Here is a 16963-nt window from a genome sequence, read left to right as displayed (position 1 = left end):
AGGGGCAAAACGAACCCTGGACCACCCTAAAGGGGCCTTAAACAACTTCTAAACAGGCTCAAAGGGGCAAAACGAACCCTGGACCACCCTCATGGGGCCTTAAACAACTTCTAAACAGGCCCAAAGGGGCAAAACAACCCTGGACCACCCTAAAGGGGCCTTAAACAACTTCTAAACAGGCTCAAAGGGGGCTTCCGGTGTGGAAGAATGGCGACAGGACGTGTCCTCTGAGACTCCGTCGGAGGACCATCCTTCCCTTACGGCTGGGTAGAGCTAACGCTCCCTCTCCCATCGCGGACTGAAGCGGGGAGACTGCATAACCCACGAGGGTACCCGATGGCCTATAGAGGGGCTCCTCCAACAAGGAGGGGCGCCTAGAAAGGTCCGGGAAAACCCTCACAGGGTATAGCGAGCCGAGGAGAAGCGAGCTGGGGATCGGGCTGATCACCAGCACATTGTCGCCACCACACCACGTCAGACGAAAAAGAAAAGGAAAGAAAGGAACGAAGAAAGAAGCCTACCGATGGGTAAGAACCCTTCATTCGAACAATCGATAATAAGAGCAGCTCAAACTGGATGGAAGAGAATATATTAAGCGGATGGAGTGAATGAACCGATCTATTTGGAAGATAGAAAGCGGTTCATAGGGTAATGTAACACAGAGACCTAAGATATATGGAGATATTTTGGATGAATCAAGGAATTGCATGAACTGATCAAACTTAGTATACGGGAAGGAAAAAATAACAATAACAAAAAACTACGAGCAAATAATAAAGGCTGAGTTGGGAATATGGCGCCCGCAAGACACTAACCTTGAAAACGCCAATGTACAGGGTCAGGAAGTGACCTAAAGCCTGACGGTGTGGAGGAAGAAACGGCGCGGACGCCCGCGAAGCGTGGGAGGTGAGATTGGAGAAACAGGCTGAGAGGAGGAGGAAAAGGGGGGGGGAAGCCTCGCGGGGGATAGGATCTCGCGAGAAGACGACGAGAGGGCGAGAGGCGTAAAGGAGAAGGCGGCGTAAGGAGAAGGGGACGGGAACAGAGAAGAAGAGAACGAAAGAGGAAAGAGGCAGAAGAGTGATAAAGGTGTGAGCGAGGGAGAAGTCCTGTAAGAAGGGGAGGCGAGGAGGAACAGACAACAGAGAGACGGAACAGGGACGACGAAAGCAACAAAGAATTGCCGGTGACTAGTAAAAGACACCAGGCAGACTCAAAGACCCCCGCGAAAAGGTATAAACTGTGAGAAGGAAAGGGAAAGAGGAAAGGAGGGGGGGAAAGGGAATCAACCACAAAAGGACATCATACAGAATGCTTTAAGAGGATTACAAAAGCCATGATAGGAAACCTCTGAAGGGAAGAAATCCAATAAAACTGGGAAAGGGGTAACTCCCTACTCCCACGGACCAGATTTTAAAATATATTAGAGACTTGATCACACAGATTATAGAGGTTTAGAGACTATTATATTAACGCGCCCGGATCTGAATTGATTCCTCAGAAAGATAGATAACAGTGTGATATTGGTTGGTTTCTTTCTTTTGATATTTGGATAATGTCAATTTTGATATTATTAATACCCTTTTTATCTCTCAGAAGATTTTCATACCTGGAACTATAGAGACTCCAGAGAGAGTCTGAAATCTTATTACATAGACCCCAGAAGAAATAGAGATCCACCACCACATAAAATCGAGAGTGCAAAAGAAAGCCTTAGAGACTGAAGGAATAAAACAGAGGGGAAAAAAAATAAAATAAAAATAAAATAAAAAATGGCCTACAGATTGCGAAGTGAGAAAGACACAAAGGACTCAAGAACCACGCAGAAAAGAGCCTCAATCTCGGAAGAAGTTCAGGTTAAGGACATGACGGAAATGATCCTCAAAGAACTTTACAGAATGCAAGAGAAGCAAGATGCGTATCAAAAACTGGCACAGGAGCAAATGGCAGAGTTTAAAAAAGAAATTAAAAATGAATTGAAGGGAATGAAGCATGATATAGGAACTTTAAGTCAAGAGCTAAAAGAATTAAAAAATGACAAGGTGGAATTAAGAAACCTCCACGGGAAACTACAAAGAGAAGTTCAAATCTTAGAACAGAAATCCAACAAATTAGAAGCCAAACAAGAAGTATTAGAAGCAAAAGAACTTGAATACCAACTCAGACTTCGTAACGTGTGGGAAGAACCAAGAGAAAACATAAGGATGGTGGTGATAGAAATTCTAGCAAATCTACTCCAAAGCTCAAAGGAGGACATAGAAGGTAGATTAGATCGAGTATATAGAATTAATACTAACTACGCCAAAAGAAACAAAACAGCAAGGGATGTAATAGTAAACTTTACGAAGAAAATTTACAGGGATGAGATGCTAAAACTGAATAGTGAAAACTCCATCACATACAAGGAGAAAAAAGTGATAATACTGAAAGAAATCCCAATGGATACAATAAACAAGAGAAGAAAATATCTTTTCCTGGCAGATGAACTGAAGAGACATAACTTAAGGTTCCGCTGGGAGAAAGAAGGACTAATGACGACATATAGAGGAGAGAAACACTGGATAACATCAGAAGGAAAGGCACAAAATTTCTACAGAAAGATTAAAAAGGAGATGGAAGAAGAAGAGGAATTCGATAACACGGACAGAACAACGGGAAAAAAACCCAGACAGAAACAACAGGTATTACCCCAGGGAAGAAAGAAAGCAGACAGAGACCAACAGGCAAGAGAAGAGCACTCAATAGAGGACAACAAAACAGAAGAGGAAGGCGAGTCGGAAGGAGAGGTGGAAGAGAGTTCGTTAAATCATTCAGAGGAAGAAGGGAGGGATCCCAAGGATAGAGAAGAAGACCAGACATGAGTAGAAAACTAAAAATATATAGCAACAATGTTAACGGAATAAATGAACCCCGGAAAAGGAATAAAATACTTACTAAATTTAAAAAATTGGAATATGATATAATCTCGCTACAAGAAGTTCATATTAAACAAGGTCATGCTAAATTATTAACACAACCAAAATTAGGCCAAGAATTCCACTCGTTAGATTCTCAAAAAAAAAGAGGAGTAGTAACTTATATAAGCCCTAACATTTCAGCAGAGCTAAGCTTTAAAGATAATGAAGGTAGAATATTAGGGGTAATGATAAAGCTAGAAAACTTAAAAATTCTGATTTGCAACATCTACGCACCAAATGACTCGAAATCAAAATTTGTGAAAAAAACTCAAAGAATTTTGGAGGGAAAAGGAATTTGATGGGATTATTCTGATGGGCGACTTCAATGGGGTTCTAAATAATGAAATAGATAAAAACCCAGGCAAAATCAGAGGGAACAGGAAAAATAAAGAAACAATCTCTAGAGAATTCAAAACATTAAAAGAGGAATACAATTTGATAGACGTATGGAGATCACAACATGAAAATGATAGAGATTTTACCTTCTTTTCTGCCAGACACAAAAGCTGGTCCCGCATAGACATGATCTGGATATCTAGATCGCTAAGTACTAAAGTCACAAAGTCAAAGATCCTACCAATGTTAGATTCAGATCATTGCCCAACTGAGATAATATTAAATCAAAAAAGAGGTAGATGGAGATGGAGGTTAGATGAAAATTTACTAAAAAGAGAAGAGGATATAGAAAAAAATAGGAAACTAATAGATGAATTTTTTATGATCAATAATAGCCAAGAAATTTCACCCACAATAGTATGGGAAGCAAGTAAAGCTACTATGAGGGGCTATTTTTTACAACAAAGCATTCAAAAAAAGAGGAAAAGCTCGGAACAAATAAAACAGGCAATTGAAAAAATAATAGAAACAGAAAACAAGCTAAAAAAGAATCCCAAGAATAATAAACTTTTGCAGGAATTGATAATGAGACAAAGAAACAGAGAACACTTGGAACTAGAACAGAGGGCGAAACAATTAAAGTATATAAAACAAAACCACTTCGAGAATGCGAATAAACCGGGACGCTGGTTATCAAGGAGGTTAAGGAGAAAAAGAGAAGCAACTTTTATAAACAGAATAAAAATTGGGGAGAAATATTTCTATACGGACAAAGATATATTGGATCAGTTTCACAAATTCTATAGCAAATTATATGAGAGGGACAACATAGATGAAGAAAAGATTACAAGGTACTTAGGAAAAATGAAATTAGAAAGACTAACAACAGAGGAAAGAGAACTCCTAAATAAGGAAATTTCAATAAAAGAAATAGAAGAAGCAATCAGAAAAATAGACGGATCAAAAGCCCCAGGACCGGACGGCCTAACCGCAATATATTATAAGACTTTTAAAAAAGAATTAGCCCCACAACTCCAAAAGATCATGAATATAATCAGAAACCAAAAGAAAATGCCAGATACATGGAAAGAAGCCACAATCACGGTAATACACAAAGAAAATAATGATCCAGAAGAAGTCAAAAATTATAGGCCCATCTCGTTATTAAATATTGATTATAAAATTTTTTCAAATATTATAGCAGACAGACTAAAAAAGTTTTTATCAAAATGGATAAAAGATGACCAAGTCGGATTCCTCCCAAACAGACATATAAAGGATAATATCAGAATAGTTCTTGACCTTATAGAATATTATGAAGTTAATAATCAGAGGGAAATGATATTTTTAGCAATAGACGCCGAAAAAGCGTTTGACAGGGTGAATTGGAACTTTTTTAAATTTTTAGCGCAGGAATTAGATATGGGCTACTACTTTCAAAACATACTAGAAACTATATACCAAAATCAAACAGCTAAAATTATAATAAACGGCCAAGAAACAGCTCAAATCGAAATACAGAAAGGGACAAGACAAGGTTGCCCTTTATCCCCATTAATATTTATAATGACTCTAGAAATTTTACTTAATAAGATTAGAGAAGATAAAGAATTACAGGGTACAGTAATCCAAGGGACACATTACAAAGTAAGAGCATACGCAGATGATTTAATTTGTTTTATCGAAGACCCGGTAACAAAAGGGGAAAAATGGATTGAGATTATCAAAGAATATGGAGATCTAGCAGGATTTAAGATGAATATAGGTAAAACCAAAGCATTAGCGAAAAACATCCAAAAGGAAAAACAAGAGAAGATAACAGAGCAGTTGGGGGTCCAAATAATATCAAAAATTAAATATTTAGGAATAAATATAACATCAAAGAATATACAGTTATTGAAAAATAACTACGACAAAACATGGAATGAAATAAAAAAAGAACTTGAGATATGGAAAAATCTAAAGCTATCATTATTAGGTAGAATGGCCACAGTTAAAATGAACGTATTACCCAAAATATTATTCTTATTTCAATGTCTCCCCATTTTAAGAAATCAGAAGAACTTTACAAATTGGAACAAAGATATAAGTAAATTTATATGGAACGGAAGAAAACCCAGAATTAAAATAAAACATCTAACAGATGACAGGAGCAGGGGGGGATTTTCGTTGCCCAATCTGAAATTATATTACGAGGCAAGTAATATACTATGGATAAAGGACTGGATACAACTAAAAAACAAGAAGATATTAAACTTAGAAGGTTTCGATTTGCGTACAGGATGGCATTCGTACCTCTGGTATGACAAAATCAAAATAGAAAAAAATTTCTGTAATCATTTAATTAGATCGGCTCTATTAAAAACGTGGGATAAATATAAGAGAAGAATGTATAACAAAACACCAAGATGGTTATCACCCCTAGAGGCTGTGCAAAGAAGATTATTAGGGTGGGCAAATTGGCCGAAATATGAAGACTTAATTAGGAAACAGGGAGCAGATTACATATTAATTCCACAACAAGAAATAAAAACTAAATATCCAAACTTAAGCTGGTTACAATATGGTCAACTGAGGGAATCCTTTAAAAAAGACAAAACATTGGGATTCATGGAAAAGAATAATAGATGGGATAGAATCTTAGAAACCAAAGGAAAGGTAATATCGAAAGTTTATAAAGTCTTACTGGAATGGGACACAGAGACTGAAACAGTCAAAGGATGTATGACAAAATGGGCGAAAGATATAGGGAGGGTGATATACATGAATGAATGGGAGGAAGGGTGGAACAGGAAACTAAAATTAACATACGCATACGATTTAAAAGAAAATTGGATGAAGATGCTCTATAGGTGGCACATTACACCAAAAAAATTAGGTCTGATAAATAAAAATAGAAATACAAATTGTTGGAAATGTGGCGAGAAAGAGGGTACATACTACCACATGTGGTGGAAATGTAGAAAAGCCAAGGAATTTTGGTCAAATATACACCAAAGTATAAAAAAGATACTAGAAAAAAGACTTAAAAAACTTCCAGAAATATATTTATTAGGAATCACGGACCTCCCCCCTGGCTCAAATGAAGAAAAAATAATGACCCACCTGACAACAGCGGCTAGAATAGTCTATGGAAGATACTGGAGACAGAAGGAAATCCCAAGCGTGACAGAATGGTTAACAAAAGTAGCAGAGATAAAAAACTCGGACAGGCTAACATTTTTACTAGCAAAACAACAGGGAAAACCTAGAAGAGAGACCAACTGGCAACAAGTGGATAACTACATTAACAGAAAGGAAAAAAGGAAAAACAAGGAAAAAATATGAGATACTGTAATAAATTAATAAATAAATAAATAAATAAACTAATAAATAAAATAAAATAATAAGAAAAACAATAATTTAAGTAACAATGTAATAGGTAAAAAGAGATAATTAAGTAAGAATTCACCAATAATTCCAAGGAGTGTAAGAAGAAAAGAATGAAGACGAAGAAAGAAGAAACAATTGAAAGAACCCCATCGGGAAAGCTGGGAAGCCCCAGATATTTTATCTTATTTCATTATTTTTTTTATTATTATTATTATTATTATTATTATTATTATTTTCTTTTTCTCTCTTTCTTTTATTATAATTTTTTTTTCCTTTTTTCTTCCCTTTACCTTTCTTTCAGTTCTTTATTACCTTTTTATTTTTCTCCCCTCCTCACGTCTATCTCTTCACTCTTCCACTACACCAAACCTTACCGGTTTATTTCTATATATTTTAAAGTATTGTATGAAACTTCCAATAAAGATTATTTAAAAAAAAAAAATAATAAACAGGCTCAAAGGGGCAAAATGAACCCTGGACCACCCTAATGGGTCCTTAAACAACTTCTAAACAGGCTCAAAGGGGCAAAACGTAACCTGGACCACCCTAAAGGGGCCTTAAACAACTTCTAAACAGGCTCAAAGGGGCAAAACGAACCCTGGACCACCCTAAAGGGGCCTTAAACAACTTCTAAACAGGCTCAAAGGGGCAAAATGAACCCTGGACCACCCTAATGGGTCCTTAAACAACTTCTAAACAGGCTCAAACGGGCAAAACGAACCCTGGACCACCCTAAAGGGGCCTTAAACAACTTCTAAACAGGCTCAAAGGGGCAAAACGAACCCTGGACCACCCCAAAGGGACTTTAAACAACTTCTAAACAGGCTCAAAGGGGCAAAACGAACCCTGGACCACCCTAAAGGGGCCTTAAACAACGTCTAAACAGGCTCAAAGGGGCAAAACGAACCCTGGACCACCCTAAAGGGGCCTTAAACAACTTCTAAACAGGCTCAAAGGGGCAAAACGAACCCTGGACCACCCTAAAGGGGCCTTAAACAACTTCTAAACAGGCTCAAAGGGGCAAAACGAACCCTGGACCACCCTAAAGGGGCCTTAAACAACTTCTAAACAGGCCCAAAGGGGCAAAATGAACCCTGGATCACCCTAAAGGGGCCTTATACAAGTTCTAAACAGGCCCAAAGGGGCAAAACGAACCCTGGACCACCCTAAAGGGGCCTTAAACAACTTCTAAACAGGCTCAAAGGGGCAAAACGAACCCTGGACCGCCCTAAAGGGGCCTTAAACAACTTCTAAACAGGCCCAAAGGGGCAAAACGAACCCTGGATCACCCTAAAGGGGCCTTAAACAACTTCTAAACAGGCCCAAAGGGGCAAAACGAACCCTGGACCACCCTAAAGGGGCCCTAAACAACTTCTAAACAGGCTCAAAGGGGCAAAACGAACCCTGGACCACCCTAAAGGGGCCTTAAACAACTTCTAAACAGGCTCAAAGGGGCAAAACGAACCCTGGACCACCCTAAAGGGGCCCCAAACAACTTCTAAACAAGCTCAAAGGGGCAAAACGAACCCTGGACCACCCTAAAGGGGCCTTAAACAACTTCTAAACAGGCCCAAAGTGGCAAAACGAACCCTGGACCACCCTAAAGGGGCCTTAAACAACTTCTAAACAGGCCCAAAGGGGCAAAACGAACCCTGGACCACCCTAAAGGGGCCCCAAACAACTTCTAAACAAGCTCAAAGGGGCAAAACGAACCCTGGACCACCCTCATGGGGCCTTAAACAACTTCTAAACAGGCTCAAAGGGGCAAAACGAACCCTGGACCACCCTAAAGGGGCCTTAAACAACTTCTAAACAGGCTCAAAGGGGCAAAACGAACCCTGGACCACCCTAAAGGGGCCTTAAACAACTTCTAAACAGGCCCAAAGGGGCAAAACGAACCCTGGACCACCCTAAAGGGGCCCCAAACAACTTCTAAACAAGCTCAAAGGGGCAAAACGAACCCTGGACCACCCTAAAGGGGCCTTAAACAACTTCTAAACAGGCCCAAAGTGGCAAAACGAACCCTGGACCACCCTAAAGGGGCCTTAAACAACTTCTAAACAGGCTCAAAGGGGCAAAACGAACCCTGGACCACCCTAAAGGGGCCTTAAACAACTTCTAAACAGGCTCAAAGGGGCAAAACGAACCCTGGACCACCCTAAAGGGGCCTTAAACAACTTCTAAACAGGCCCAAAGGGGCAAAACGAACCCTGGACCACCCTAAAGGGGCCTTAAACAACTTCTAAACAGGCTCAAAGGGGCAAAACGAACCCTGGACCACCCCAAAGGGGCCTTAAACAACTTCTAAACAGGCTCAAAGGGGCAAAACGAACCCTGGACCACCCTCATGGGGCCTTAAACAACTTCTAAACAGGCTCAAAGGGGCAAAACGAACCCTGGACCACCCTAAAGGGGCCTTAAACAACTTCTAAACAGGCTCAAAGGGGCAAAACAAACCCTGGACCACCCTAAAGGGGCCTTAAACAACTTCTAAACAGGCCCAAAGGGGCAAAACGAACCCTGGACCACCCTCATGGGGCCTTAAACAACTTCTAAACAGGCCCAAAGTGGCAAAACGAACCCTGGATCACCCTAAAGGGGCCTTAAACAACTTCTAAACAGGCTCAAAGGGGCAAAACGAACCCTGGACCACCCTAAAGGGGCCTTAAACAACTTCTAAACAGGCTCAAAGGGGCAAAATGAACCCTGGACCACCCTAATGGGTCCTTAAACAACTTCTAAACAGGCTCAAACGGGCAAAACGAACCCTGGACCACCCTAAAGGGGCCTTAAACAACTTCTAAACAGGCTCAAAGGGGCAAAACGAACCCTGGACCACCCCAAAGGGACTTTAAACAACTTCTAAACAGGCTCAAAGGGGCAAAACGAACCCTGGACCACCCTAAAGGGGCCTTAAACAACGTCTAAACAGGCTCAAAGGGGCAAAACGAACCCTGGACCACCCTAAAGGGGCCTTAAACAACTTCTAAACAGGCTCAAAGGGGCAAAACGAACCCTGGACCACCCTAAAGGGGCCTTAAACAACTTCTAAACAGGCTCAAAGGGGCAAAACGAACCCTGGACCACCCTAAAGGGGCCTTAAACAACTTCTAAACAGGCCCAAAGGGGCAAAATGAACCCTGGATCACCCCTAAAGGGGCCTTATACAAGTTCTAAACAGGCCCAAAGGGGCAAAACGAACCCTGGACCACCCTAAAGGGGCCTTAAACAACTTCTAAACAGGCTCAAAGGGGCAAAACGAACCCTGGACCGCCCCTAAAGGGGCCTTAAACAACTTCTAAACAGGCCCAAAGGGGCAAAACGAACCCTGGATCACCCTAAAGGGGCCTTAAACAACTTCTAAACAGGCCCAAAGGGGCAAAACGAACCCTGGACCACCCTAAAGGGGCCCTAAACAACTTCTAAACAGGCTCAAAGGGGCAAAACGAACCCTGGACCACCCTAAAGGGGCCTTAAACAACTTCTAAACAGGCTCAAAGGGGCAAAACGAACCCTGGACCACCCTAAAGGGGCCCCAAACAACTTCTAAACAAGCTCAAAGGGGCAAAACGAACCCTGGACCACCCCTAAAGGGGCCTTAAACAACTTCTAAACAGGCCCAAAGTGGCAAAACGAACCCTGGACCACCCTAAAGGGGCCTTAAACAACTTCTAAACAGGCCCAAAGGGGCAAAACGAACCCTGGACCACCCTAAAGGGGCCCCAAACAACTTCTAAACAAGCTCAAAGGGGCAAAACGAACCCTGGACCACCCCTCATGGGGCCTTAAACAACTTCTAAACAGGCTCAAAGGGGCAAAACGAACCCTGGACCACCCTAAAGGGGCCTTAAACAACTTCTAAACAGGCTCAAAGGGGCAAAACGAACCCTGGACCACCCTAAAGGGGCCTTAAACAACTTCTAAACAGGCCCAAAGGGGCAAAACGAACCCTGGACCACCCTAAAGGGGCCCCAAACAACTTCTAAACAAGCTCAAAGGGGCAAAACGAACCCTGGACCACCCTAAAGGGGCCTTAAACAACTTCTAAACAGGCCCAAAGTGGCAAAACGAACCCTGGACCACCCTAAAGGGGCCTTAAACAACTTCTAAACAGGCTCAAAGGGGCAAAACGAACCCTGGACCACCCTAAAGGGGCCTTAAACAACTTCTAAACAGGCTCAAAGGGGCAAAACGAACCCTGGACCACCCTAAAGGGGCCTTAAACAACTTCTAAACAGGCCCAAAGGGGCAAAACGAACCCTGGACCACCCTAAAGGGGCCTTAAACAACTTCTAAACAGGCTCAAAGGGGCAAAACGAACCCTGGACCACCCCAAAGGGGCCTTAAACAACTTCTAAACAGGCTCAAAGGGGCAAAACGAACCCTGGACCACCCTCATGGGGCCTTAAACAACTTCTAAACAGGCTCAAAGGGGCAAAACGAACCCTGGACCACCCTAAAGGGGCCTTAAACAACTTCTAAACAGGCTCAAAGGGGCAAAACAAACCCTGGACCACCCTAAAGGGGCCTTAAACAACTTCTAAACAGGCCCAAAGGGGCAAAACGAACCCTGGACCACCCTCATGGGGCCTTAAACAACTTCTAAACAGGCCCAAAGTGGCAAAACGAACCCTGGATCACCCCTAAAGGGGCCTTAAACAACTTCTAAACAGGCCCAAAGGGGCAAAACGAACCCTGGACCACCCTAAAGGGGCCTTAAACAACTTCTAAACAGGCCCAAAGGGGCAAAAACGAACCCTGGACCACCCTAAAGGGGCCTTAAAAAACTTCTAAACAGGCTCAAAGGGGCAAAACGAACCCTGGACCACCCTAATGGGGCCTTAAACAACTTCTAATCAGGCCCAAAGGGGCAAAACGAACCCTGGACCACCCTAAAGGTGCCTTAAACAACTTCTAAACAGGCCCAAAGGGGCAAAACGAACCCTGGACCACCCTAAAGGGGCCTTAAACAACTTCTAAACAGGCCCAAAGGGGCAAAACGAACCCTGGACCACCCTAATGGGTCCTTAAACAACTTCTAAACAGGCTCAAAGGGGCAAAACGAACCCTGGACCACCCTAAAGGGGCCTTAAACAACTTCTAAACAGGCCCCAAAGGGGGCAAAACGAACCCTGGACCACCCTAAAGGGGCCTTAAACAACTTCTAAACAGGCCCAAAGGGGCAAAACGAACCCTGGACCACCCTCATGGGTCCTTAAACAACTTCTAAACAGGCTCAAAGGGGCAAAACGAAACCTGGACCACCCTAAAGGGGCCTTAAACAACTTCTAAACAGGCCCAAAGGGGCAAAACGAACCCTGGACCACCCTAAAGGGGCCTTAAACAACTTCTAAACAGGCCAAAGGGGCAAAACGAACCCTGGACCACCCTAAAGGGGCCTTAAACAACTTCTAAACAGGCTCAAAGGGGCAAAACGAACCCTGGACCACCCTAAAGGGGCCTTAAACAACTTCTAAACAGGCTCCAAAGGGGCAAAACGAACCCTGGACCACCCTAATGGGGCCTTAAACAACTTCTAAACAGGGCCAAAGGGGCAAAACGAACCCTGGACCACCCTCATGGGTCCTTAAACAACTTCTAAACAGGCTCAAAGGGGCAAAACGAACCCTGGACCACCCTAAAGGGGCCTTAAACAACTTCTAAACAGGCTCAAAGGGGCAAAACGAACCCTGGACCACCCTCATGGGGCCTTAAACAACTTCTAAACAGGCTCAAAGGGGCAAAATGAACCCTGGACCACCCTAATGGGTCCTTAAACAACTTCTAAACAGGCTCAAAGGGGCAAAACGAACCCTGGACCACCCTAAAGGGGCCTTAAACAACTTCTAAACAGGCTCAAAGGGGCAAAACGAACCCTGGACCACCCTCATGGGGCCTTAAACAACTTCTAAACAGGCCCAAAGGGGCAAAACAACCCTGGACCACCCTAAAGGGGCCTTAAACAACTTCTAAACAGGCTCAAAGGGGCAAAATGAACCCTGGACCACCCTAATGGGTCCTTAAACAACTTCTAAACAGGCTCAAAGGGGCAAAACGAAACCTGGACCACCCTAAAGGGGCCTTAAACAACTTCTAAACAGGCTCAAAGGGGCAAAACGAACCCTGGACCACCCTAAAGGGGCCTTAAACAACTTCTAAACAGGCTCAAAGGGGCAAAATGAACCCTGGACCACCCTAATGGGTCCTTAAACAACTTCTAAACAGGCTCAAACGGGCAAAACGAACCCTGGACCACCCTAAAGGGGCCTTAAACAACTTCTAAACAGGCTCAAAGGGGCAAAACGAACCCTGGACCACCCCAAAGGGACCTTAAACAACTTCTAAACAGGCTCAAAGGGGCAAAACGAACCCTGGACCACCCTAAAGGGGCCTTAAACAACTTCTAAACAGGCTCAAAGGGGCAAAACGAACCCTGGACCACCCTAAAGGGGCCTTAAACAACTTCTAAACAGGCTCAAAGGGGAAAAACGAACCCTGGACCACCCTAAAGGGGCCTTAAACAACTTCTAAACAGGCTCAAAGGGGAAAAAACGAACCCTGGACCACCCTAAAGGGGCCTTAAACAACTTCTAAACAGGCCCAAAGGGGCAAAACGAACCCTGGACCACCCTAAAGGGGCCTTAAACAACTTCTAAACAGGCCCAAAGGGGCAAAACGAACCCTGGACCACCCTCATGGGGCCTTAAACAACTTCTAAACAGGCTCAAAGGGGCAAAACGAACCCTGGACCACCCTAAAGGGGCCTTAAACAACTTCTAAACAGGCTCAAAGGGGCAAAACGAACCCTGGACCACCCTCATGGGGCCTTAAACAACTTCTAAACAGGCTCAAAGGGGCAAAAACGAACCCTGGACCACCGTAAGGGGCCTTAAACAACTTCTAAACAGGCTCAAAGGGGCAAATCGAACCCTGGACCACCCTAAAGGGGCCTTAAACAACTTCTAAACAGGATCAAACGGGCAAAACGAACCCTGGACCACCCTCAAGGGGCCTTAAACAACTTCTAAACAGGCTCAAAGGGGCAAAACGAACCCTGGACCACCCCAAAGGGACCTTAAACAACTTCTAAACAGGCTCAAAGGGGCAAAACGAACCCTGGACCACCCTAAAGGGGCCTTAAACAACTTCTAAACAGGCTCAAAGGGGCAAAACGAACCCTGGACCACCCTAAAGGGGCCTTAAACAACTTCTAAACAGGCTCAAAGGGGCAAAACGAACCCTGGACCACCCTAATGGGGCCTTAAACAACTTCTAAACAGGGCCAAAGGGGCAAAACGAACCCTGGACCACCCTCATGGGTCCTTAAACAACTTCTAAACAGGCTCAAAGGGGCAAAACGAACCCTTGACCACCCTAAAGGGGCCTTAAACAACTTCTAAACAGGCTCAAAGGGGCAAAACGAACCCTGGACCACCCTCATGGGGCCTTAAACAACTTCTAAACAGGCTCAAAGGGGCAAAATGAACCCTGGACCACCCTAATGGGTCCTTAAACAACTTCTAAACAGGCTCAAAGGGGCAAAACGAACCCTGGACCACCCTAATGGGGCCTTAAACAACTTCTAAACAGGGCCAAAGGGGCAAAACGAACCCTGGACCACCCTCATGGGTCCTTAAACAACTTCTAAACAGGCTCAAAGGGGCAAAACGAACCCTTGACCACCCTAAAGGGGTCTTAAACAACTTCTAAACAGGCTCAAAGGGGCAAAACGAACCCTGGACCACCCTCATGGGGCCTTAAACAACTTCTAAACAGGCTCAAAGGGGCAAAATGAACCCTGGACCACCCTAATGGGTCCTTAAACAACTTCTAAACAGGCTCAAAGGGGCAAAACGAACCCTGGGACCACCCTAAAGGGGCCTTAAACAACTTCTAAACAGGCTCAAAGGGGCAAAACGAACCCTGGACCACCCTCATGGGGCCTTAAACAACTTCTAAAAAGGCCCAAAGGGACAAAACGAACCCTGGACCACCCTAAAGGGGCCTTAAACAACTTCTAAACAGGCTCAAAGGGGCAAAATGAACCCTGGACCACCCTAATGGGTCCTTAAACAACTTCTAAACAAACTCAAAGGGGCAAAACGAAACCTGGACCACCCTAAAGGGGCCTTAAACAACTTCTAAACAGGCTCAAAGGGGCAAAACGAACCCTGGACCACCCTAAAGGGGCCTTAAACAACTTCTAAACAGGCTCAAAGGGGCAAAATGAACCCTGGACCACCCTAATGGGTCCTTAAACAACTTCTAAACAGGCTCAAACGGGCAAAACGAACCCTGGACCACCCCTAAAGGGGCCTTAAACAACTTCTAAACAGGCTGAAAGGGGGCAAAACGAACCCTGGACCACCCCAAAGGGACCTTAAACAACTTCTAAACAGGCTCAAAGGGGCAAAACGAACCCTGGACCACCCTAAAGGGGCCTTAAACAACGTCTAAACAGGCTCAAAGGGGCAAAACGAACCCTGGACCACCCTAAAGGGGCCTTAAACAACTTCTAAACAGGCTCAAAGGGGAAAAACGAACCCTGGACCACCCTAAAGGGGCCTTAAACAACTTCTAAACAGGATCAAACGGGCAAAACGAACCCTGGACCACCCTCAAGGGGCCTTAAACAACTTCTAAACAGGCTCAAAGGGGCAAAACGAACCCTGGACCACCCCAAAGGGACCTTAAACAACTTCTAAACAGGCTCAAAGGGGCAAAACGAACCCTGGACCACCCTAAAGGGGCCTTAAACAACTTCTAAACAGGCTCAAAGGGGCAAAACGAACCCTGGACCACCCTAAAGGGGCCTTAAACAACTTCTAAACAGGCTCAAAGGGGCAAAACGAACCCTGGACCACCCTAATGGGGCCTTAAACAACTTCTAAACAGGGCCAAAGGGGCAAAACGAACCCTGGACCACCCTCATGGGTCCTTAAACAACTTCTAAACAGGCTCAAAGGGGCAAAACGAACCCTTGACCACCCTAAAGGGGCCTTAAACAACTTCTAAACAGGCTCAAAGGGGCAAAATGAACCCTGGACCACCCTAATGGGTCCTTAAACAACTTCTAAACAGGCTCAAAGGGGCAAAACGAACCCTGGACCACCCTAATGGGGCCTTAAACAACTTCTAAACAGGGCCAAAGGGGCAAAACGAACCCTGGACCACCCTCATGGGTCCTTAAACAACTTCTAAACAGGCTCAAAGGGGCAAAACGAACCCTTGACCACCCTAAAGGGGCCTTAAACAACTTCTAAACAGGCTCAAAGGGGCAAAACGAACCCTGGACCCACCCTCATGGGGCCTTAAACAACTTCTAAACAGGCTCAAAGGGGCAAAATGAACCCTGGACCACCCTAATGGGTCCTTAAACAACTTCTAAACAGGCTCAAAGGGGCAAAACGAACCCTGGACCACCCTAAAGGGGCCTTAAACAACTTCTAAACAGGCTCAAAGGGGCAAAACGAACCCTGGACCACCCTCATGGGGCCTTAAACAACTTCTAAAAAGGCCCAAAGGGGCAAAACGAACCCTGGACCACCCTAAAGGGGCCTTAAACAACTTCTAAACAGGCTCAAAGGGGCAAAATGAACCCTGGACCACCCTAATGGGTCCTTAAACAACTTCTAAACAAACTCAAAGGGGCAAAACGAAACCTGGACCACCCTAAAGGGGGCCTTAAACAACTTCTAAACAGGCTCAAAGGGGCAAAACGAACCCTGGACCACCCTAAAGGGGCCTTAAACAACTTCTAAACAGGCTCAAAGGGGCAAAATGAACCCCTGGACCACCCTAATGGGTCCTTAAACAACTTCTAAACAGGCTCAAACGGGCAAAACGAACCCTGGACCACCCTAAAGGGGCCTTAAACAACTTCTAAACAGGCTGAAAGGGGCAAAACGAACCCTGGACCACCCCAAAGGGACCTTAAACAACTTCTAAACAGGCTCAAAGGGGCAAAACGAACCCTGGACCACCCTAAAGGGGCCTTAAACAACGTCTAAACAGGCTCAAAGGGGCAAAACGAACCCTGGACCACCCTAAAGGGGCCTTAAAACAACTTCTAAACAGGCTCAAAGGGGAAAAACGAACCCTGGACCACCCTAAAGGGGCCTTAAACAACTTCTAAACAGGCTCAAAGGGGCAAAACGAACCCTGGACCGACCCCTAAAGGGGCCTTAAACAACTTCTATACAGGCCCAAAGGGGCAAAACGAACCCTGGACCACCCTAAAGGGGCCCTTAAACAACTTCTAAACAGGCCCAAAGGGGCAAAACGAACCCTGGACCACC

At 44.3% G+C, this 16963-nt stretch overlaps 1 protein-coding gene across 1 annotated transcript; it reads left to right on the top strand.

The window, feature by feature from the left end:
- The first annotated feature begins 768 nt into the window (after positions 1 to 768).
- On the top strand, positions 769 to 4497 carry LOC134295127 (uncharacterized). Its single transcript, XM_062967029.1, has 2 exons — positions 769 to 906; positions 1597 to 4497. The coding sequence occupies exon 2, from the start codon at positions 1773 to 1775 to the stop codon at positions 2859 to 2861; it is 1089 nt and encodes a 362-aa protein (XP_062823099.1). The 5' UTR covers positions 769 to 906; positions 1597 to 1772; the 3' UTR covers positions 2862 to 4497.
- The last annotated feature ends 12466 nt before the right edge of the window (positions 4498 to 16963 follow it).

This window comes from Anolis carolinensis, unplaced genomic scaffold (genome assembly GCF_035594765.1).
Source record: "Anolis carolinensis isolate JA03-04 unplaced genomic scaffold, rAnoCar3.1.pri scaffold_81, whole genome shotgun sequence".
Lineage (NCBI taxonomy): Eukaryota > Metazoa > Chordata > Lepidosauria > Squamata > Dactyloidae > Anolis > Anolis carolinensis.
This window is presented reverse-complemented; position numbering and strand designations above follow the sequence as displayed.

Coding starts and splice junctions, on each gene's coding strand:
- LOC134295127 (XM_062967029.1), top strand. CDS start 1,773: ATGGCCTACAGATTGCGAAGTGAGAAAGACACAAAGGACTCAAGAACC.